General features: G+C 48.5%; 3 protein-coding genes across 22 annotated transcripts in view; 1 reads left to right on the top strand and 2 right to left on the bottom strand.

Annotated features, from left to right (window-relative positions):
* POMT2 (protein O-mannosyltransferase 2) overlaps positions 1–7,835 on the bottom strand; it is a 37,075-nt gene extending 29,240 nt beyond the window's left edge. For 7 of the 12 annotated variants that reach the window (XR_010614000.1, XR_010614002.1, XR_010614001.1 and 4 more), the window contains exons 1-3: positions 1,847–2,338; positions 1,172–1,256; positions 258–362 (exon numbers count right to left, since the gene is read on the bottom strand). Coding sequence is in view for 7 of the 12 variants with exons in the window: in XM_065685993.1 (XP_065542065.1) it covers positions 258–362; positions 1,172–1,256; positions 1,847–2,127 (471 nt within the window). In the remaining 5 variants the exon portion in view is untranslated. Of the gene's footprint in view, positions 1–257; positions 363–1,171; positions 1,257–1,502; positions 1,673–1,846; positions 2,339–5,032; positions 5,383–7,741 lie in introns of those variants that run through there. The other 5 variants (XM_065685995.1, XM_065685996.1, XM_065685997.1 and 2 more) reach the window with 5 other exon arrangements.
* Positions 1,921–11,546, top strand: GSTZ1 (glutathione S-transferase zeta 1). 3 transcript variants are annotated; one of them, XM_065686007.1, is made up of 9 exons: positions 1,926–2,267; positions 5,194–5,245; positions 5,968–6,035; positions 6,602–6,682; positions 7,158–7,283; positions 7,827–7,902; positions 9,162–9,214; positions 10,474–10,523; positions 11,152–11,546. In XM_065686007.1, the coding sequence occupies exons 1-9, from the start codon at positions 2,247–2,249 to the stop codon at positions 11,276–11,278; spliced, it is 654 nt and encodes a 217-aa protein (XP_065542079.1). In that variant the 5' UTR covers positions 1,926–2,246; the 3' UTR covers positions 11,279–11,546. The 3 variants fall into 3 exon arrangements, with proteins under 3 accessions (XP_065542081.1, XP_065542079.1, XP_065542080.1); XM_065686008.1 differs by lacking the exon at positions 1,926–2,267 and adding an exon at positions 4,607–4,659; XM_065686009.1 differs by lacking the exon at positions 7,158–7,283 and having other exon boundaries at positions 1,921–2,267.
* Positions 8,905–20,475, bottom strand: LOC136017595 (multiple epidermal growth factor-like domains protein 8). Of its 7 annotated transcripts, none has more exons than XR_010614005.1 (14): positions 20,270–20,475; positions 19,788–19,964; positions 19,401–19,506; positions 18,787–18,909; positions 18,031–18,250; positions 17,147–17,170; positions 16,215–16,337; positions 15,498–15,685; positions 14,532–14,731; positions 14,116–14,207; positions 13,743–13,797; positions 12,966–13,063; positions 9,893–10,083; positions 8,905–9,784 (listed from the first exon to the last, which is right to left on the bottom strand). XR_010614005.1 is itself a non-coding variant. In XM_065686004.1 (14 exons), the coding sequence occupies exons 1-13, from the start codon at positions 20,380–20,382 to the stop codon at positions 12,143–12,145; spliced, it is 1,629 nt and encodes a 542-aa protein (XP_065542076.1). In that variant the 5' UTR covers positions 20,383–20,475; the 3' UTR covers positions 9,997–10,083; positions 12,141–12,142. The 7 variants fall into 7 exon arrangements, 6 of the variants coding, with proteins under 6 accessions (XP_065542077.1, XP_065542076.1, XP_065542075.1 ...); XM_065686004.1 differs by lacking the exon at positions 8,905–9,784 and adding an exon at positions 12,141–12,252 and having other exon boundaries at positions 9,997–10,083; XM_065686005.1 differs by having other exon boundaries at positions 8,905–10,083.
* Positions 20,476–22,299: the final 1,824 nt, after the last annotated feature.

The raw sequence follows: 22,299 nt of genomic DNA, 5'->3' as shown, positions 1-22,299 counted from the left end.
TAGGAGCGGTCCCACTAATTAGAAAACAGTTAGCCTCAATAATCACTTTACTTTCTTACCTGTCTGGCTTCTCATAGCCAGATATTAAGAGTTATTTACAATAAAACCACTAACACTTTTCCAAAGAGCTTAAAGACAAGGCACAAGGCTAAAAAGACCTCTGATCTGATCCAGGAGAGCTCTTCTTATGACATAAAACTCTGTACTGAAAAGCACAGGAGAGCTGAGCAGCTTGACACCAGCTTGTAGAGCCTTACCCCTCTCATTCCCACGTAGTTGTGCTGCTCATATCTGTCCCCTGGCTTTTGGAAAGGAAATGTACCATCATATCCACTAAGGTAGCCAGCGAGTCCAATCAGCATCTGAAGAGGAAAGGTCAAAAAAAACTGGTCAGGGAAATGTCACTGGAGGAAGGAATATCCAAGCCAGCAGCAGGCAAGATTTTTATAGAAGCCAAGTTCCATCCAGCGGATAAGACAGGATAAGAAGATATTTAATTCAGACTCATAATTCAAACAGGAGTCTATGTACAGAATTCATACACATACACATTGCCCTCTAAAGGCAAGATCAGAAGGGCTCAGGACTTTGGCTGCTGACTATAAGGAATGAAGCTCAAGAGAAATACCAGGTGGAGGATTTAGCAAAGGCAATTCTGTCTCTGTAGATTCTCTCATAGCTTCCTGTAGTTTAAGGAGGTTCAGCCTAACAGGAAGATAACCTTTACAAGGCAGGAGGAGACACCTTAATCAACACTGCATACTGTTGCTAGAACAAGTTCTTTTGACTACAGAATTGTAAGGCTTTCAGGGTTCTTTCACATCCTTTCCTTTTCAGGATAAGAATCTCACTTGCACATAAGCTATAAGGAATTGTTTGGCTCCTTTGAACAGCAGGCTTCTATGACACATCCCCTCCAAACCATTAAATTATTTTATTTCAAGCCTTTCAAATACTGAACACACAATACCGTTTTGTTTTCCCATATTCAGAGTATTTTCATAAAAAATAGGCAAGTTGAGGTTCTGGATACAGAATGCAGATTACCATGACACCAACAACAGTTAGGAGTGCTACTGGTGTTCATTATATCCTTCAACAAGAAGAAGGGGAAGTCTTTTGTTAGCCCATTCCTGTAGCTTCTAAGACATGTAACAGAAGAGCAGTTTACCTTCCCTAAAGGGGGATGGACATCAAAGAAGAAGGTCCGATTAATGTAGTAACTTCCCATCTTCCCAAAATGAGTTTCGTCCCAACTAAAAACAAACAAGTGAAAAAAGCTGGCTATAATGATGAAGACAGTAAAAAACCCAAGGAGCATCTTATTTACACTTTTCATCATACGGGATATGTGCCATACACTGGAAATGAGACAGTGCACTAAATTCACTAGGAAATCATGAGAAGTACTCCAGATATTTAAGGCACGGTCCCTTTTGAAGAGTTCAATACTGGCACTTCACAATCTCTAGCCTACCCTTCCGATTCCAAACGGTGCTTACGGGTCTTAAAAAGTCAGCCTGCAACCCACACATCCCCAGAGGTGCCTGCTCAGTACTGGGCCTTCCCCCTGTGACACGTCCCGAGAGCAGCGCCGGGAGCGGGGCCGGAGCCGGCAGCGGGCTGGCCAGAGAGCACAACGCTTTCTCACGGCCCTCACCGCCTGCCTACAATAAACACGATCGTCTTCCCGGCCGGCCATGGCAGGGGCAGGGAAGCTGGGCGCGCTGGATGATCTCCACTCTAAGGAGCGCCGGCGGACACCCACCCACAAGCAGGGGCTTGGCCCTGCCCGGGCCGGGTTAGGCCCGCCGATCCCGGGCACAGGCCCCGCCCCGGCCCGTACCAGACGTGCGGCGGCTCCGCCAGGCGGTGGAAGCGGGAGGCGAAGCTGAGGAGGATGACGAGGGCCAGCGCCGCCGGGCGAGCGGCCGCGGGCGGGGCGGTGGAGTGCGGCGGCAGGCGGCGGGGCTCCCGGGGCTCCCGCTGCCGCGGAGGGCCCGCTTCGGCCTGGCCTCTCCCCGCTGCCGGCATCCGCAGGGCTGTGCTACCCGCAGCACCGCGCCGGGAGCGGCGCAGCCCAGGATACGGAGTCCGGGGCGGACGAGCGGGCCGCGGGGCACGCATGGAGATGTAGTCCTGCAGCGGAGGCGGAGGCGGCGGCAGCGGTCGAGCCCGCGGGCGAAGGGAGGGCCCCGCCGGGGCGGGGCCGGCAGTGCAGCACCCGCGGAGGGCCGGGGAGCAGGATGATCTCTGCCGCGCCCAAGGTACGGGGCCTCCGCGCCCTCTGCGGAGCGTGCCCGCCGGCCGGGGAGGGAGCGGGGGCTGCGGCGGAGCCAGAGCTATGGGGAGCGAGGCTGGGCGCGGAAGCGTTCCGCCCTGCGCCGTGCGGGCCCTGCTGGCCCGGGCTCGCTCCCCGGGAAGGCCGGGCCGCCGTGCCCGGCGTCTGTTAAACAGGTCCGCGCAGTCCCGGCCTGCGCCCAGCGCTGTCTCAGTGGAAAGCCAGGAATTTGCCCGCACGCCAAATAAAACTAATGCTTTTCAAAGCAGTGGTGGCGGTTGCTTACAATAGTAGGTTAACAGCTAACTGGTAGTAAGTTGAGCTGTTAACGTCAACACCTGCTGCAAGGGGTACAGAAACCCACTCCTGCTTATGCCTTCACGTTTTAACCCAGCATAATACAAGCAATGCCTTTCGGACACTGAGGTTTCCCCTGTGTGAGCCTCCAAGGAGCAATATTCTCTCTTGTGGCTCAAGAAACAGGTGGAAAAGGTTTATGTGTTTCCAAGTGCATCCCGAATATAGCCTGGAAAGAGGCTGGTATCCAGAAACCATACTAAAGCAGACAGGCTTGGAAACCTGAGAGCTCCACACACAAGAGTGTCTCTTCTATCTTCCTCATCAGTGAAATGCATTTCCCAGATTTTTACTCTGGACTGGGACTTGGGCCCAAATTCTCCTCAGTGCAGCACTGATGTTGGAAATGAAAGCAGAACCAAACCAGAAATCTTAGTAGACATCAAGCAAATGTTGTCCTCCTATCTTCCTGGTTCCAGCCAGTCTAACCTGCAGCTTAAGGGGATTAACTCCACTTAGGACCCTGTACTTCATGAGGTTGTAAGTGGAGACAGTTCTTCCCCATTACTGCCCTGGCCTGTGCTCGGCTCTTCCTCCAAGGAAGACTAGATAGAATGTCACTGTGTCTCAGTGAACCTGTCCACTGAGAACAAAACACTCACTGTCTATAGTCTTTCCTTAGCTGATTGTTCTGCCTGTGGTCTGCCCTTCTGCAAGGAGCAAAACAGCGTAAACTGAAGCAATCACTCCAGGCCCCAGCCTCTAGAGACACATTTCCGAGCTAAGGGATGAGTTGTTTTCTGTGTTCTTTTTTGGTGAGATCCCCCAGGGCCTTGAAATCATAGAGCAAAGCAATTAGCTTAGCATAATTTAGCACAGGCTGCAAAACCAACAAAGAACACTAAGAGATCAGGATAAATGTCTCTGCCAGCTGAGAGGACAGAGTCCAAAACAGATGTGATGAAGGACACAAATTTCTGAGCTAAAAAATCAGCAAGGTCCCCAGGGAAAACAAAAATAGCATGCCATGAATGCTCTGTGTTTCCCTTTTGATGGTACAGTTTATGTTTCTTTCCCTGCAGGCCAGCAGGCTGGACATTTGAAAATAAAAGGCACAGCTAAGATTTCTAATGCCCAGATTCCAGAAGAGAATTAAAGAAAACCAGTAAATAACCTTGTATATGAAAGTGTTGTCAATAGTGGCATCGCTTTTCTCCTCACTTAAAAGCCATTTCTCCAGTAAACTTTGACTACAGGAATTTAATCAAAGTTGTTTGAACCAATCTACACTGTAAAAGAAGCATCAAGTTTACAGGGGACTGGAACATAGGGATCCTCAGGGTGTCTCTGGTTTTCTGTTGACAAGACAGTCTATCAGTGAGGATATCCCTGCTTTTTTCTGCCTTGCTGTCAGTCTCTGGTATCATTTCTGTGCATTTTGGGAGGGTGGAGATACAGAGAAAGAGACATGCATGAATACCAATTTCCTGTGTGGAAAGAAGATGGCTTTGTAGTTTGCATAAAGTTGGCCTGGGAGCAGAGTAGCAGCCTCTCACAGACCTGCAACGTAGAAAACCATCTGCACCTGCTGGTACTGATGGGAGGAGGGCTACAGTAGTAAAGGCAGCCCTTGTTCAGAGAGCTGGCAGTGGTTCCTTAGTGAAACAGAAATTCTGCGTGAGGCTTCAGTTTCCATGTTTTGTTTCCCAGGGCTATCTATATTCCTGCACTGGCAACTGCTGGGAGCCTGACAGACTCTCTAGATACCTTATTTATTTCTGGACAAACAGAGATAAGGATGGTTCCTAAATATGCTTCCAACCTCAGAGCTGGTTAATGGTTCTGATATCAGGGCCGGGCTACAGCACAGGGGGATGTGGATGCAGCTGACTGCTGTTGCTCAAGATTGAATCTAACTGGCTGGTTTTTGTGTTCTGAGTGAGGATTTGCAAGCACAGTCCTTTCTGATTGGCTTGATGAGATAAACCTTCCCCCATTCCCGCTGAGTTAAAAGGGAAAGTGAAAAGGTCGGTTTTATTTTGTGAAGTAGATTGCATGCACTGACCATGGCATCTGAAAAGGTGAGAGCTTGGACAGGGTGGAAGCCCCTGAGAAAGTTGCCTCAATGCTAGAGATAATGTAGACATGAACTGTATGCCTTCTCGGCCTTAGTCTCAAACAGCAGAAGCTCTTCTTGTTTGGAAAGAGGCCTGGCTCTGCCCTCAATAGCTGGAAAAGCTATCTTAACACCACGTGAACACCCAGTGCAGGTGCTTGTCACAATGTGTGGGGAATTTGTTTCAAAGATCTAAGATGGGATAGAAGTCAGCAACATCCAGTAGGGACAAAGAGGAAAGCTTTGTAAGAAAGAATTCTAAGGACACTTGTGCACTGCTGGAAACATCAGGTGCAACTAAATATTCAGAGGGCCAACATGAAAGACAGTGATATTACCTGTACACCCAAAACAGGAACAGCCACTTTCAGGAAGGAGCCTTCTCTCCCCAGAGCGTTGTGCTTCTTACAGTTCTTGAAATGCCTTCAGTTCATGTGTTGTTATCCTTACAAAACTAGGCTGTTATCACCAAATAACCACTCTATCTCTCTCTTCTCAGCCAATACTTTATAGCTATTTCCGAAGTTCCTGCTCTTGGAGAGTGAGAATCGGTAAGATCTAGTGTTGATCTCTCTTTCGTTGTTTTGGTGCTTTTGCAGTATCCTCCCTTTCACTAATCTGATTAATCAATCACTTATTGAGAGAACAGCAAACATGAACCTGGAACAGTGAGGCACTTTCCCCAGTGGGAGGAAAGGGAATGTCACACTTCACCTGGAACAGGGGGGAAAGGAGAATAGACAGGAGGGCTTTGCTCATCCTGCAGCTAATTAAGAGGGAAATAATCATTTTGTAAAACTAGTGTGGTGCAGATGGCTGTTTCTTCTACATTTTCTAGAGGGGCCCTACACTTTGTTTTTACAGAGATACTGCCTCAAACTCTGGTCTTGAAATTGCAAGGTCTTGATTGCTGAGCAGGGCTGGGGATGGTCCCTGTTTGTACTGAGACAACCTTAAGCAAGGTTTTGCAGGTGAGCACAGAGCTCCCTGCCTTCTCTAAGCCAAATCAGGACAGGCTGTGCTGCAAAGAGTGGCAAAGCTTATGTTGGAAAATGTGCTTGTTTTACTAGTACTGATCTTTAGTGCTTTGGTCCTTTATTTGCCAGAGCACTATCTTCTCTGTGGGCTGAGGCCACCTTTCTTGAAGGATAGGGTCTTTTTTGGTTTAAACACCATTCTTTCTTCACATGGAGATGGTAGCATTTCCCTGAGCCCATTATCAATGAAACTGGTCTCTGTGCCTGTCTGAAGCTGTACACTCTGCTCTCCCTAGCGCTTGCTCTGAAAGGCATTTCGTATGACCTGGTGCCAGTGAACCTCCTCAAGGATGGGGGGCAGCAGGTAAGGATGTATCTACCATTGCTTTATCCAGGGGTAGTGAACTTGGGGATCATGAGAAGAGTTGTGATTAGCACTAGGAAGTTCACAGGCGAAGTCAATGAATTCCTCACCGCTTCTCTGTAATTCATAGTTGTAGCCAATTGAGCCTCTCAGAGGGCCTGTCAAAGGAAAGGGTGGGTTGCCAGAATAGATCTTCACTGAGAACTTACTTGGAGGGGCATGGTGGGGAGTTGTGCGCCTAGTAGCACCACCAGCATGATGTGCCAGTATGGGCTAAGATGGAGTTGAAGAACTGTAACAGTAATAATGACACTGCTGCAGTACCACCCATCCTGGGCTTGTATTGACAGTTTATCAAGGGGTAAGGAAGTCTGGCCCTGGATGCAGATCCCTGAGCCCCAGTGAGTTTGCTGGAGGGTATCAGTACAGCTAATAGTACTGCAAATATTAGTACTGAGGGAGAAAAGCCAGGTTAAAAAAAAAAAGTAATAATAACTGGGTTGGTTTAGAGGAAGAAAACACGGAAAAATTTCTTGTTGCAGTAATCTCAGGGTTTGTTTCCACAGTTTTCTGCTGAATTCAAGGCAGTGAATCCAATGCAGCAAGTACCAGCCTTGAAAATTGATGGCATCACCCTTTCTCAATCGGTGAGTTACTAGCTACGTCCCTGTTAACCATTTACTCCAGCCTGCTGCCAAGTCTGGAGGGGATGGCTCTGCCCCATCTTTTCCCCCCACACTCTCATTTATGCATTGGAAAAGAGGTGGGATTTATGATGAGCAAACCCACTTGGGGGCAGAAATAGCACATAGACTCTGTTGGGAAACTCTTGTCAATGGTGCAAGCTCAATTCAGCTTTGGTTTGTAACTCTACTTTTCACTGAACAATTTATAGTCTCACTTAAATGGCTGTGCCAGGTTTGCCTGAAATTATAGCTGGGCTAAATGACAAAAAGGTCCCAGGTGGACATCAAAAGGGATATTCTGTTGCTTGGATCAGTAACAAACATAATGAAAAAGCTCTTGTATTCTCTTGGATCAGCAACCCTTCCCTGGGTATTAAGAATGTGAGCTTTTCCTTAGCTTTCCAATAACCTCCCCTTACCTCTTTGTTAACTACAGCTAGCTATAATTCATTACCTAGAAGACACCCATCCTACCCCCAGGCTGCTGCCCCAAGATCCAAAGAAGAGAGCTCAAGTCAGAATGATTGCCGATCACATTGTCTCCGGCATTCAGCCACTCCAGGTACTGCCTTGTCATATCCATGCAAATGGAAAAGCCAGGATGGGTTTCCAGGAGTCTGCAATATCTCTGAAAAATTCAGTATCTTAAAATTGTTGCCAGCCAGTAGTGTGGCAGACCTTAAGACTGTGTGTTGGCAGATGAAATCTCTGCTTAGCCTCTGCCTGATCTGCCAGTGGCAACAATACAACTATTTCCTGCAAAGAAAATCTGTGGCACCCCAGGGTTCTTTCCAGAAACAGCTGAACCCATATGGTTCTACTGCTGGGTCTACGATGTTTTAGGAAGAAGACAACTGGCTGACCCAAAGGGCAGAGGCAAAGGGATAGATACCCTGGCAGCTGTTACAGAAGGACAGTCCCAAATTAGAGGTACAGCAGGGTGCATGATTTTGTGAGGGTGAGGTCAGGGCTGACCCAGCAGGCTGAACTCAGGCTGGGGGTTCAGACTTGGCAACTTACCTCCTTTCTCTTCCACTGGATGAGGCAGTGGGCAAGATCCTGCCAGCAGCAGTCTATCTAACCGTGAGATTGCTTATCTTTGCAGAACCTGAACGTCCTGAAACAAATAGGGGAGAAAAAAAATGAATGGGCTCAGAACTGCATCGCATCTGGCTTTCAAGGCAAGTCCCATGTCCAAAAGTATCGTAATTTCAACTGGCCCTTCAAAACACTGCACCGCTATGGTCCTACTTTCCTCTACAAGCAGAAAAACAGATCTCCCTGGGCTGGTGCAGAGATGGCACTTTTCCTGCCCAGAGTCCCTTCCTAAGGATTGGTAGTTTTTCAAGCTCTCAGAGGAAAGGTCCTGTCCATAGGGTGCTTCCACTGCTGCGTATGGAAGAGGGGAAGCCTGGGGTTATCCTGTACGCCACAGTAGTTGATTGTCCCTGAAGCACAAGGGCTGACAGCACTTCTCCTTTCCACCCAGCTGTTCCCAAACTAGTACCTTTTGCTTAAAAGTTCTGTCAATTTGTATTTATATGTGTCATGGTTTAAACCGATCCACACAGCTCGTCCACTCACCCCCCCACCGACCCTCCCCGCTCCCGGAGGGATGGGGAGGAGAGTCAAGAGAATGTAACTCCCACGGGTTGAGATAAGAACAGCCCAGTAACTAAGGTATAACACAAATCACTGCTGCTACCACCGATGATAATATTGATAAGAGAAAATAACAATACGATACCACTGCCAAACAAGCTCGACCCCCCCGAAGAGAACCTGTGCCATTCCGGGTAACTCCCACTTACCTCCCTGGGCATGACGTGCTGTGGTATGGAGTACCTCTTTGGTCAGTTTGGGTCAGGTGTCCTGTCTCTGCTTCCTCCCGGCCTCCCCTCTCCCCGGCAGAACATGAGACTCACAAAGTCCTTGGCCAGAATAAACATTACTTAACAACAATTAAAACCAATCGGTGTTATCAGCTCTCTGCCCAGGCTGGAAGTCAAAACACAGAGCTTGCACCAGTTACTAAGAAGGAGCAAAATGGCTCCTGGTAAACCCAGACAATATGCTTTTGTAATCAGACAAAAGGTATCTGATGGCAAACTCCCACAGAATCTAGTAAGTAGCACAGTATTTTTTTACCTCCCCAGGAGAAATAGGGTGCTTTTTGTTTCCTCAAAACCCTTTCCCACAAGTGCTGCAGTGGCAGGCCCATCTTCTCTTCTGGACAGACACAAACTGATCCTGAAACCTCCCATAACTATGTTGTTGTAAGATTTCTGTTCCTTTTAGGCTCTGTCCCAAATTGCCTATTTTTCATACCCAGCTTAGGAGTAAAATGCCTTTGTTCATAATGCCCAGTGTGAAGGGTCTTTGGTGTCCCTTTCAAATGAGTTTCCAATGTCTCACACCAGTGTACCACCTTTTTTGACAGCACTTGAGCAGATTCTGCAGCACACTGCTGGGCACTACTGTGTGGGGGATGAAGTAAGTATCTGAGCAAACATTATAAACCACTGGAGAACTGAAAACCCCAGTGTGTATTCCATAAAATAAGAAAGGAAATTAGTTGTGGAGACACAGCACAACCCTGTTCTGTGACTGGAGTTGCATGTGGTGCATTCACCTTAAGAAAAAGCTGCATGGATCCTACTTAGGCCATTACTGACTTGCAAATAATTGTGGAGATGTTTACTTGTCCCTGCCTGTAGCCTGCTGATAGCCAGATTCTGCAGCTGTATCTAGGATCTGACTGCTACTAGAGGATGGGGAGACAGATTATATATAATTCATCTTTAAGAGAGCTGAAGTTCAAAGTGTCCTATCATAAGGTCAAAGCTTGGCTCAAGAAACACAGGTTCATTTCTTATCTCTGCTCTGTGGAACCTTTAACCAAGTTGTATTGTATTTTTCTGCACTGTCTGACCAATTTTAACATGGTCAGCTTTCAGAGCGCTCACATACAAGCTGTTCTGGCCCTTACCAAGTTAAAGGCCACTCGGACCTCTTCCATTTAGTAGTCCTGTTTGGTAGGCTGTTGGATCCTTTCTATGAGACCTAAGGAAAAAAAAAAAAAGGAAGGGTCCTGCAATATCCTATGGTGCAGAGGATTGTCTAGTAGGAACATTATGGAACTGGAGCCTTTGATGGGCAAAGACTAATTACATGATCTTATGCTGGTGAAAGGCACCCAGGGCTTTGTGACATGGGGAGTGGGGTGAGGGCAACTGCCTCTGTGCAGATAAGCAGTTAGCTGTGCTGTCCTTGGTTCTTTTCAGATTGCGAGTCCCTGGGCCTGTGTCTGAAGGCGCTATCATGTATCATGTCTTGACATTGGCAGGAGCTGCCCGATACTCCTGCAATGGAAACAAGCAAAATTAACTCATCTTTTCCCAGCCATGCAGACTTTCCCCTCCTTCCATCACCTTCCTCTGCAGCTTGCCAGCAGAGTGTTTGCTCAGAGGTAGTTGCAGTAGAACATTGTGTCCTTGAGGTTGTCATGATCAGCTGGTAAATGTGAAGCTCCCTAAAGGCTGATGGCTTTTTCTACTAGTGACTGCTATGACGTTCCTTTCCTTGTACCACTGGCATGTTATTAATGCTGGATTAAAGAATAAGATTGTCATGACAACTCCTCTGTACTGGCTAATACCATAATTTCTATCCTGCTCTCAAAGCCTGCCACCACAATGAAGAATGATGGAACAGGCTCATACTCTGACCCCTTTTCTCTGCTACATTTACAGGTTTCCATGGCTGATCTGTGCTTGGTGCCTCAAGTTTCCAATGCCGAAAGGTAAGTAAGGCTAAGCTGGAGGAACTCTTCAAGGGCACCTACCCCTTGTCCTGGGCTTTCAGAGTTTACCTTCTGCCGCACCTTGTGCCTGTTATGAAAGCATGCCTTCTGCCTGCCCTATCCAGTTACGGATTCTTCTCCTCATTAGTTTTACTATGCCGTAAATACTGTCTCTTTTGGAAGCTCTTGGAAATAAGGAGCTGTGCTGTCTTCTCGGAGGCCCCTGGGGGAAACCTGATCTGTATCCTTAGGAAAGTTAAGGTTGCCTGCATTGCCATGTCCTCTCTCTCTGTTTGCCCTACATTTACACTGCACGGTGGGGAAAGATTAATCTATTTGTTGAAGGCCTTAAACCTATGCAAGTAGTGGTTGCATGATTTCCAGGAAAAGCATAGTGCCGCCTTACGCTGTGCTGCACTCTATGTGAAACCCAGTGACAATGGAAGAGCTAGCCTTTCCTCTAGCATCTGTTTTTAAACCTACAGGGATGAACCTTTTCTCTTAATGCAAATGTACATTTGCATTGTAAGATTCTCCCATACTGGGAAGACACAGCGCACTGCTCTTCTGCTCACTGCTGCACTGGCTATCCAACTCATAGTTCATGACAAACTTTTTCCTTTTGCAGATTCAAAGTGGACATGGGTCCTTATCCCACAATAACCAGAATAAACAAAGCTCTTCTGGAGTTAGAGGCATTCAAAGTAAGCCACCCATCCCGGCAGCCAGATACTCCTGCAGAGCTACGAGCTTGAAGTCCTGTCCTACTCATTAAATCAAGTAAGCTGGAGTGTCAAAGAAGAAAACAGCTACAGCTTGAGTAGGACTTCCGTGCCATCAGGAAGCCCTAGTACTATTGCCTCACTTTCATTTGGGTGGGAAGAAGAACAGAAGACCTAGAAGTAGCCTGGATGACTTACAGGAGCTATGCCTGTGCTGGAAAGCTTGCAGCTACTTCTGGCTATGTTTGTTCTATCTGATGTATCTCCATGGAGCAGATTAAAGCAGAAAGATTCATAATTATCACAAGTTCCCTTTGTATGGCTTTGAGTTGGGGAATGTAGCCACAGACAGCTGTGAGGTATTAGGCCAATTCTGGACTCCCCATGGGACTTCTTCACCGTCTACAGAAAGAGCATCAGGGAACCAGTGTAACAGTGTGCTGCTAATCTAGTAGGCCTGCTTGTCACTGCAGCTGCCGCAGAGCTATGGCATAATCAGCAGTGGATATAATGGATATCAATAGAGCTAGTCTCTGACAGGAGACAGCTTAATCCTAACCCTTGTTGGGTCTCATGGGTCTTGTGAGAACAGTCGGCAACTCTGCCACCCCTTGCAATGCCAAGTGAATTACTACCAAGGACAGTTGATTTGTACCTCTTATGTCTAGCAGCGGTCTTGTGGAATTTATAATAAAAGGTCTGTCTACAGCAAAGCCAGGTGGTTGTGCCACAGCTGGCAAGACAACCAGCTCTCTCCCATACACTGAAAATGATAGCGTTCTCTTCCTTTTACCATCCTCAGACACTGCACTAGGTGTTTTCCTAACACTGTTGCGGGCTATTGCCCAAAGGAATTCCACCCCAGATTTCCTCCAACCCATAATCATGCTTTTACTTTCACTGTGAAGACTTCCAAGCAGCAGGTGTAAATCCCATTGTACTCATCCCAGATAAAACCTGAGTTAACTTCAGAGGTGAAAGCATCCTGGGAATTCCAGCCCTGAAACCTGTAGGACAAGAAGGGAAACCCAGAAGCATGTGACTGTGTTCCTCTGCCGGCTCAGCTCAGATCCCACTGAATGTTTTGACACCAAAGCCCACATACCAAAGCCAGGGACACTGGAGGGAATTTCTGCCAGTCCAATGCTGGCTTAGCTACCCTAAGAGGGAAATAAATACCCACAGCCTTCAGAAAGACTTTACAAACCCATGATCTCTTGTGTTATGAGAGCATTCACCTACATATAGATACTCGGACTGCCACATTGCTTGGACTCATTTATTGCAATCCATGTCTGTATTCAGGGTGGTGAAGAGCCTTTGCTGTTCCAGGCTTATTGTGGGTATTCTGCATATTCTGCATTATCCTAGGTCCAGCTGGATCTTGACTGTGCTGTTGTAAAAGGTCCCAGCACAGTTGGAGCCCCCAAAGACCAACACTGTGTGCAGGTTGTGCTCCTTTTTATTCTCCCTGTCCACATCATTCAGGCAGGCAGGAGTCAGGTCAAGCAATGTATGGCCAGCTCGGGGCACAGAGCAGAGGTCATGGTGGATCACCGTGCTCCATGAAAGAGTATCTGAAGGAGGAAGGGCTGTCAATACTGACAAGCCCATTCCTAGTGGAACGGATGAAGCAAATGGACCAGACTAGGTGTTCAGAAACATCACTGCAGTCCATAGTCCTCTTCAGCTGAGGAAACGGGTAGGGAGAGTCACTCACCTAGGTGGAAGACAAAGGCATCCTGCAGGGCTCCCCTGGCATTGCAGCCTCCACTGATGAGAACCTTCTGGTTGGACACAGCCAGAGCTGCATGAAAACTGTGACCAAAGCAAAGCCAAAGGGTGACTACAGCATAACCTGCTGGGGTTGTCTCAGTCAGCAATGGTAGGGTGGGGGGTTTAGCTGAAGAATGAAAGTTAACTTCTGCTTCTTTTCTGCCCTGATTTGCTGAATAACCCTGAAAGAGTTGTTTGTTTGCCTCTGCAGGTCAGACCATAATCAAGCTTGAAAAGCTCCTCCTTATCTCAAAAGGAGCTATCAAAACTCTTACGCTTTTGCTCTGTGGAGTGCAACAGCAGGCTAGCTGGGCTTTGGTCTGATTTAGGTTATTGTTCTAGTGGGCAAGGGCTTTAGGAACAGCGTAGTCCTAGTACAATAGTTTCTTCCTCTCTGTGTGTCTGTTGTACTCCTGGTACTGTGGAGAACAAACAGCAGGCAATACAGTTCACTAGCACATGGCAGAAAACTTCTCCTAGCCTGAAACGAGAGGAGACTAGGGAGCCTAAGGGAGACTAAGGGGTCTGTACCCCCCACACACCCTACAGGCACCAACTAGGATAGCACAGTAATTTCTGGTCCCACAGCAGAGGGGCCATCCGCTGTATTTTGACTAGTGGGACAAAGGTACACAACTAGATCTGATCACAAGCACCGTTCAGACCCGGCTTCAAAGAGGACAGAGGAAGAAGGTAGTTTCTATCTGCAATAGGATCTTACCAACGTGCGGAAGGCTGTCCTGCGAGGAGAGGGACTGGTGTGTACTCCATGAAACCTGACAGCCAGGGGAAAGGCAGGTGAAACGTCAAAAAAATCACAGGCTCATAACCAGACAAAAACTTCCATACTCCTTCACATCAGCAACCTGCCTTATTACCCAGCTTCTTCCAAAAACACAGCTTCTTGTTTCTCCCATTCCCTTCCCTCACACCACAGGAAGGTGTTTTGGCTGGTTGGTTGGGTTTTTTTACCCCATAGTTTCCATCTCCATTGTCTACTCAGTTTTTATAATGTCAGTGGAACCTCCCCATCTAGCATGCCTCAATTCCAAGTCCCTGCCTTAGAACAGCCCTTCCCAAGGCAGCCATCTTACCCAGATCTAGGATGTGCATGTCACTGAGGTAGAGAGAAGCCCTCCGGCCCCCAAAAATCAGCAGCTTGTTCTTCAGTAGAGTAGCTGAATGCCTGGGCAGGGAAGCAGCAAGTGAACAAAGCATCTTTAGCAGTTCCCAAAACTGATGTTTCAGCCTTTGCTTCTGCTATTGGGCTGCTTGCCATAGCTGCAGTCTACACCTGCCTCTACTGCCAGTCCCTACAGCCCAAGGACAGAATCCCATCAGGATTCATGACAGGAGGTACTGGGAGTCACATTGCTCAGCACATAGCCCTATCTTAACAAGAAAACAGTGAACAATCACGTAATATTTAGGAAGTTACACTGGTGTGGGAGGGAAGGTGAGCAGAGGTTTCCTGCTCTCTTTTGGAGGGCTGGAATAAGAACACTCTCACCCAAGCCTAGGCAGAGGCTTCTCCCCTTCTGAGATGGGCTGATACCAAATTTCATGCTCTGGATTGAAGATATAGAGCACATTGCTGCAGGGTCCAACTGCCATTGGTGCCTTCTGGGGGGAAGACCCTCCAAAAACAAAGAGCTCCTTGCAGTAGATAGTTGCACTGTGGTAGGTGAGCACTGGCATCCTCCCTTTAGCCTGGAGAAAGTTCAACATACATTTGTTACGAGAAGTGTGTTATTTGCTGCATGACCCATAGGAAAAGGGTCATGCAGCGAGTTGGACAAGTCTCAATTTTCACTTTATTGAACTCCTTGGCCAGATCTTTGCCACTGAGGTAGACAGTACATCATTTGAGTGCTCTGCACCACCAGAATGCTCTGATGAGAGAGGGAACACAACTTCCTAGCCCAGCTTCCTCAGAAGACAACAGAGAACTGAATGACCTCTTCCAGGCTTATTCTGTAAAAGCCATCTTCTGATTTAGCCAGGAAAGAAACAGATAGTCCCTTGCTAATGGGGCTCCCTGCAAGGACATGAGAGGCAACTAAAGAGCTCTGAGCAGTCCCTGTGCTTAGAGCAGTCCCTGATTTGAGATCAGCTTTTCACCTCAGCATCCAGTGCAGCTCTCAACAGCACCATACAAAATGAGAGCCCATTTCCCTCTGACACTTGTACAGTACCTCCCTCCCTCCCACCACCTCGGTCAGTCACAGCGCTCTGCAGCAGCCATTTTTCCACCTTGCTCCATTCATTGCAGGCACAGCCCTTGGTTTCTGCCAAGCTTGTGGCCTTTCAACATAGCCTTTTTGTATCTGTCAATCCCAACTAAGCAGCTCAGACAACCTGCAGGAGCAAGGGACCAAGTCTACTGGAATAAGGATACAGCTGTATCGATTAACACATTCAGGCAGGGCCTGCCACCCCTCCTGTGCTTGTGTCTTGTAAGAGCTGCAGTACTTACAGCAACAAGGAGCCATTTCCAAGTGACTGTGTCCAGAATGTAGATGCTGCTGTTGGTTTTGTCCTCCCTTATGCCCCCAAAGATGTAGATACGCTTGGTGTCTGGGTCATAGGTAGCTGTGTGTCCATGCAAGTGCAATGGCATGGCATTCTGCAGCTGGAAACCCACTGGAAGCCAGAAATCACTGTCTGTAGAAGCAACACCAGGTAAATGGTGTAGGAGCTCAGAGATGCTCTTGGTTTATCCTGATTTAAAGAACATGTCATAAAATCTTTACTCAAGATCCTGCTCCCTTCATCTCCTCCTCCCCTTCGATTCAGGGTTAGAGGAGACTCGTACAGAAATGTTTCCGCGTAAGTAATGCAGAACACTAACTAGGTGGGGAATAGTAAGGTGGAAGAGAGGATCAGTGAGATGCAGAAAGGTGCAAGGCACTGGAACGGTATTTCATGATTCTCCACCAGTAACCACACACAGACTGTGTACCCTTTAAAATTCACCCAGCTCTTTCCAGAACTCACACCTTAGCTCCTGGAAGTCTCTCACGCACAACTCCACAGCCTCTCATGGCAGCCTATATTGTCAGCTCAGCCTGGTGAGCCATGGCAGGAGATGTGACACCTTGGCACAAACCCCTGAGTACCCCCCCTCCCACCTGCGTGAGTTGTCCTCAGGTCCCACTGCTCCCATTGCATTTGATAGCCCTGAAGTTCCTACCAATTTCCATCTTCCAGAATGCGTCCTTGCAGGGCTGCTGATCAGCGCCTTCCCCACCAATGAGAACAGCTGTCCCCACGTCACTGAGGCACATGGCATGGCACCACCGTGCGCTGGGACTGCCTGGAGAGGGGAGAGCACAGGGCTGACATCAGCCAGGTGAGACACCCCCACCTCCCTTTTCCTGCTGGGAGAAACAAGGCAGCTGGAGGCTTAGAGGGAAGAAACGGGAAGGCAAGGGCCCCAAGTCACTTCCCTCTGGTGTGGCAAGAGACAAAGCTCCCTGAGGAAGATTTGCTATTTGCTTTGGGGAAGAATTGCCTTACAAGGAGAGATGTCACTGGCAGAGCGAGCCAACAGAGAGCCTGCCTGTATACGTGAGGACACATATAGGCTGCCAGTTCAGACAGGCTTGCACGCCCCCCATAGGCTACCTAACCCCATAAGGAATATCCCAGTTGTGCTATCCCCTGTGTTACTCCTTGTGAGGGAGGGCTACCCATGGACAGCTTGTTAGTGCCTAATATACAGAACTGGAAGCCTGGAGCTGCTTCCAGGGATATTCCTCCTACTGCTCTGTTCCTCCTTCTTTCCTCTCCCAGGGCCCTGTGGTTGGCTGAGCAACATAAAAACCACTTTTTAATCAAGGTCTATTCCACATCTTACCCTTTACCTCATAGTACTATGTGCCCAGAGGTGTGACTGAGATTCAGAGGACCTACAGAAGCATACTGAAGAGCCTGACAGTACTCGGGCTACCTATACTGAGGATAATTGCATGGAGGGGAGGAGCATATACATATACAACCTACTTGTTATTCTTGATTACTGGGGAGACAAAGGATGAAGCATGAGAGGCTTGTGACATTAAAGGGAATAGCATCACCAAGTGGCTGAAAAGACAAACCAGGGTCTAGAAACGAGATCCTCACCTTGCAACTCCTTCACTGACAGATCTGCAGAGGAAACACAGAGATGGCCCCATAAAGAAAGCAGCCAGCGGACATACCATGGAAAGTGCTCAGCTCATCAGAACAAATGCAGAAGACAGGTGAGAACATGGCACATGTCCTTCCACTACTATTTTGCTGTCACCATTACATTTTACCCCTCTGATGGAAGCTCATTTTTCCGGTTCTCGCACTGCCTACAGTGGAAGCGACTATGATGGAGCCATGTTTGCCCCTGTGAGAAGCAATACAAGTCACAAAGAAGTCACTTCACACGGGGCCCACGGAGTTATTGTCAAATGCTTACACACCAGCTTGGTCAAACCCTGTACCTGACTTGGAATTCACACTCCAGAACCTAAAATTTTTGTTCCCAGCCCCTTGGCAGCTTCCTTCTCACTGCTGAAAACTCAGTACAAATATACTAATGATATATATATTCCTTTCCATATGCTTCATACTTTAATAATAACCAGTGCCGACAGTAGGGGAACAAAGAGACCAATGGAAAGGTTACAGAATGTTACAGTAGGTAACTTTCTTGTGCCTCAATTTACTCTTTTGTAAATGAAGGGTAAGAATACTTGCTTTCATTTACAAAGCACTTTTACTTATGTGAAGAGAGAGGCATATTATGTTATCATTAATAGTATCCCATGTTCTATTTCTGGCCTTTTCCCAATAGGCAAAATTCATCAAGCAGTTTATCCGAGACTAAGGAGCATTCTCAGTATTTCACAAGCCAAGGCAGACAAGCCCATCTTGCCTTGGGCAAAGACAAATGGACTAGGAAGCTGTTGACCAGCAGCATTAACAGATCACTCAGACAAGACCTATAAAATAAACCTGGAAGCTGCCAGACTTACCTTCTTCATCAAGGTCTCTCTCAGATGCTGTGGGTTCAAATAAAACTTTCCTGGGCTTCTTGAGGTGGGCAGGACTCTTCCTCCAGGCCTCACTGGCTTCCACCTTGCCAGATGGTGGCTTCAGGACACAGGGTACCGCCAGGGTCCTCAGCGGTGGGCAAGCATCCTTCCTCCCAGGCCTGGATGCTCTAGCGGTCACCTCTGAACTCTGACTCTTAACCTGTGATAAAGAGTCCCAGTCAAATCAGCCCTGAAGAAAAAGACCTGAGGCTAATGTGACTTTTCTGCTCCTGGGCCAGAGATTAGTTCATGTGGTGGCTGTCTTCAGGCTCGTCTTCCCATTGAGTCTTAAGGGCCAGTATACCAACCATTTCAGCCACGAAATACATGCTGAGCAATGCAGCTACGTGCTGCTACATGCACAGCGGTCTCCTTTCAGACTGCTGGTTGTGATGGGCACAGCTAACACAAGGCAACTGGAAATGCTGAAAGGCCATCTGTACTAGAAGTAACTAGGCTGATCAACCATCCCACTGTTGGACTGTTAAATTCCACCCTTCCAAAGGCATTCCTATGAAGAGTATCACTTTCTTTAGCACAACTTAATCTTTGGTTTCGAAACTTGCTTAGCCAGGTCTCCACAGAGAGAGTGGCAACAAATGTTTCTGCTAGACATCAATTGAGCAGCTATGAACAAGGGAGGAGATAGCAAGGAGAGGGTGAAAAACCAACAGAAAGGCTCCAAGATACACATACTGCAGTAGGATCCTCCAGGTCCTGGCCAAAGGGCTTCTCATCTGCTGGAAGCACTGGTGACTGTGTGGTCTCTGGGACAAGGAAGGGGTGGACAGGTGTACTGCTGGAAACACCTCGGAGCAACTGCAGCAGAAACAAAGACATTGAGAATAGAAGGGCACACCAAATGCGCTGGCCTCCATCCACAATGGGTGAGCAAAAAGATGTCTTGCAAGGAACAGATGTGCTGCAAGGGAATAGCCCAGCTTTCATCTGCAGAATAAACAAAGAAAAACAAAGCCAGGCCCTGGAAGATGCTGAATCCAATGGCTTCAGCGCAAGGTAAAACAACCACAGACCCAGCAGGGAGTGGAACAGGAAGTGAATTACTCTCTGCTACCTATCTCCTGCAACCCAAGGTGTTTTGGCGAAGCGGTGTTTAGGGAATAGGCCTGAAGCAGCACAGAGGGTTTAGGTTCAGCACAGACAGGCATTAACAGATCCACGTTTGGTGGCTCTGCCTCAGAGTAGCAAAATGAAGGAAAAGGAGAGGATATGAGGGGAACTTCTGTAGCTCTGAAGTGACAATATTTGGGACCCAGGGCAGGAACAAAGGAGGGTATCAGTTATTTTACCTGTCCATTGACAGTCAGGACAAGCTTCACAGAGTTGCCTTTGTCCATCTCTTCCAACGAGGCCATAAAAATATCCGTTCTCCAGTCACCTTCCCACACCAGAGACCTGCACAAGAGCCATGGGTTTTTAGCCCACAAGTAACACTGACTAGACGAAAACTCCCGCTCCCACACTAGCTGGTAAAATCCCAAAGACAAAAAGAGATCTATCACTGAAAGCAGCCAAAAGCAAGCTGAAAGGATCACTTGAAAGAAACACCACGGTGGAGGACTGGCAGGCCTGAGCAGCTTTGGGACACCACCACCAGACCCAGGCAGTACCACAGAGCAGATGCCTGTCCAGAACACCCCTCCTGACACCCCGGCTGCACCAGCTCCCTCCACGACCTGCGGGTGGGCTGCAGCGTGCCGACCCGCTGCGGGGCCATGCCTGGGGACACCAGCACATCCACCGCGATGCTCGTGTCCGGGGAGTAACAGCTCCAGTCTCCCAGCCCGAACACCACCAGCTGCTCCGGCAGCGGCAGGGGCAGACAAGCCTGGAAACCCATCTTGCTGGACTGGCTGCGAGGGGAGAAAAACACCAGAAAACAGAGATAATCATCAAGGAGTGAAAAAAAGGGTAAAAAAAATATATGAAAAGGCTTGAAAATATGCTTATGCCGGGGGGAGTGCAAGGAGGGCCTTCAAGAGGAAACCGCGCGGGGATGCAGTGAAGAAGGTAACTGGCAGCCTGGGAAGGGAGTGCAGCCGTGAGCTGGGGCGGCGCAGCCACGGCAGCTCCGCAGCCGAGGTGAGGCGCGCAGGGACCACCGCTCCCAGCCGCTATGCGGCGGGGCCGCACCGCGCCGCACCGCACCGCACCGCACCCGCCGAGCCGCAGCGGCGGCTCCTGCAGCGCCCACAGCACGTAGAAGGCCGGGCCGCCCTCCGGGGAGCTACCCCGCGGCGCCGGGCGGCCCCGGCGGCAGGCAGGCAGCATGGCAGCGACGGACGCGCGGGCAGCGGGATGCAGCCATTAAGGCGCCGCGGCGCAGCCGTGGGCAGCCGCCGGCCAGCTGTGAGCCCCGGCCGGCCTTAGGAGCGCCCGAGTGCTGGGGTGTGGTGCCGGGAGGGGCAGGCCCGGCTGCAGGGAGGAGGTCGGGCAAGCAAGGCTGCCCTCATCTCCGGAACGAATTACGTTCATTTCTAGAGCCCGGGGCACACATCCCTTTCCAGGGAGGGACAGCTTGTTTACCAGTTCCTAAGTGAGCAGTGACGAGTGGAATTCCTCAGGGATTGGTACTGGGACCAGTACTGTTCAACTTCTGTGTCAGTGATACGGACAGTGGGATTGAGTGCGCCCTCAGCGAGATTGCCAACAACATCGAGCTGTGTAGTGTGGTCAGCACGCTGCAGGCAAGCGATGTCATCCAGGGGAACCTGGATAGGCTTGAGAGGTCAGCTTGTATGAGCCTCATGAAGTTCAACAAGGCCAAATGCAAGGTCCCGCACCTGGGTCACGTAATCCCAGGCACAAACAGAGGCTGGGTGGAGAATGGATTGAGAGCAGCCTTGAGGAGAAGAACCTGGGGGTACTAGTGGATGAAAAGCTGGACATGAGCCATCAATATGCACTTGCAGCCCAGAAAGCCAACCGTACCCTGGACTGCACCAAAAGGAGCATGACCAGCAGGTCAAGGGAGGTGATCCTGCGCCTCTGCTCTGGTGAAACTCCACCTGCAGTACTGCATCCAGATCTGAGTCCCTCAACACAAGAGGGATGTGGCCTGCTGGACCGAGTCCAGAGGAGTGTCACGAGGACTATCAGAGGGCTGGAGCATCTCTCCTATGAAGACAAGCTGAGAGAGTTGGGCTTGTTCAGCCTGGAGAAGGCTCAGGGGAGACCTTATAGCAGCCTTACAGTACCTAGAGGCCTACAAGAAACCTGAGAGGGACTTTTTACAAGGGCATGTAGGGACAGGACAAGGGGGAATGTGTTAAACTGAAAGAGGGGAGATAAGATTAGATATTTGGAAAAAAAATCATTACTGTGAGCATAGTGAGGCACTGGCAGAGGTTGCTCAGAGAAGCTGTGGCTGCCGCACCCCTAGCAGTGGTCAAGAACAGGTTGGACAGGGCTTTGAACAACCTGGTCTAGTGGAAGGTGTCCCTCCCTGTTGCAAGTGGGTTGGGACTAGGTGATCTTTACAGTCCCTTCCAACGCAAGCCGTTATATGATTCCATGGAAGGATGGCTCCAGCTACAGGTTATCATTCCGCATTTTGACCAGCAAGTGCTTCCTTCAGTCTTCATAGTAAGATAAAGTTGATGGGCAAGCAGCTATGAAGAGCAAACACTTTTCTGTAGATAATTTAATCAGTACTTGGTAACTGAAGATATGCTATTAATCCTTCAGATTAAAAGATGACGTAATGGAAGAACTAGCTATAGGGGATCTCTGCAACTGGTGATAACAAGTACCGATATGAAACACTGGAGGATAAAGCATTCAAAGTATGTGTCTATTATATGAGCTTGGCTACTTGCATGTTCCTGTCTAATTCTTCAGGCATTCAGTATACTCTCAAGCATTGGAGAATTTGAAGAGTTGTCTGGAACCATCATCACCAGCTGACAACAGAACATTTTGGTTTCCATCAACAGCCATAACATCTGGTACACTGCGAAGTACATTTTGAGTATGTGCTGCCTCTTTACTGATAAAATCAGGTTTAATTTTATTCTTGGTTTGTTGGAAAGGCTGTAGTTCAGTTTTTCATATCAAGACACACTCTTGCTTTAAAGAGAAGACAAAGTTCTTGGTTGCATAGTGAAAAGTTTATTTAAAGGGAATAAGTTCCAATATACTTTTACAAATCAGCCACAACACATCAAATAGAAACAGTACAAACCAAGC

This window comes from Lathamus discolor, chromosome 6 (genome assembly GCF_037157495.1).
Source record: "Lathamus discolor isolate bLatDis1 chromosome 6, bLatDis1.hap1, whole genome shotgun sequence".
NCBI lineage: Eukaryota > Metazoa > Chordata > Aves > Psittaciformes > Psittacidae > Lathamus > Lathamus discolor.
This window is presented reverse-complemented; position numbering and strand designations above follow the sequence as displayed.

Bases quoted from the DNA above. Each gene is read 5' to 3' on its own strand.
- GSTZ1 (XM_065686007.1), top strand. From the start codon at position 2,247: ATGATCTCTGCCGCGCCCAAG. The intron at 2,268-5,193 runs GTACGGGGCCTC...CTCTCTTCTCAG, and splicing joins TGATCTCTGCCGCGCCCAAG to CCAATACTTTATAGCTATTT. The intron at 9,215-10,473 runs GTAAGTATCTGA...CTACATTTACAG, and splicing joins ACTACTGTGTGGGGGATGAA to GTTTCCATGGCTGATCTGTG.
- LOC136017595 (XM_065686001.1), bottom strand. From the start codon at position 20,382: ATGCTGCCTGCCTGCCGCCGGGGCCGCCCGGCGCCGCGGGGTAGCTCC. The intron at 18,910-19,400 runs GTAAAATAACTG...TTTCTGCTGCAG, and splicing joins TCCTGACTGTCAATGGACAG to TTGCTCCGAGGTGTTTCCAG. The intron at 15,686-16,214 runs GTAGGAACTTCA...TTGCTTCTACAG, and splicing joins ATTCTGGAAGATGGAAATTG to ACAGTGATTTCTGGCTTCCA.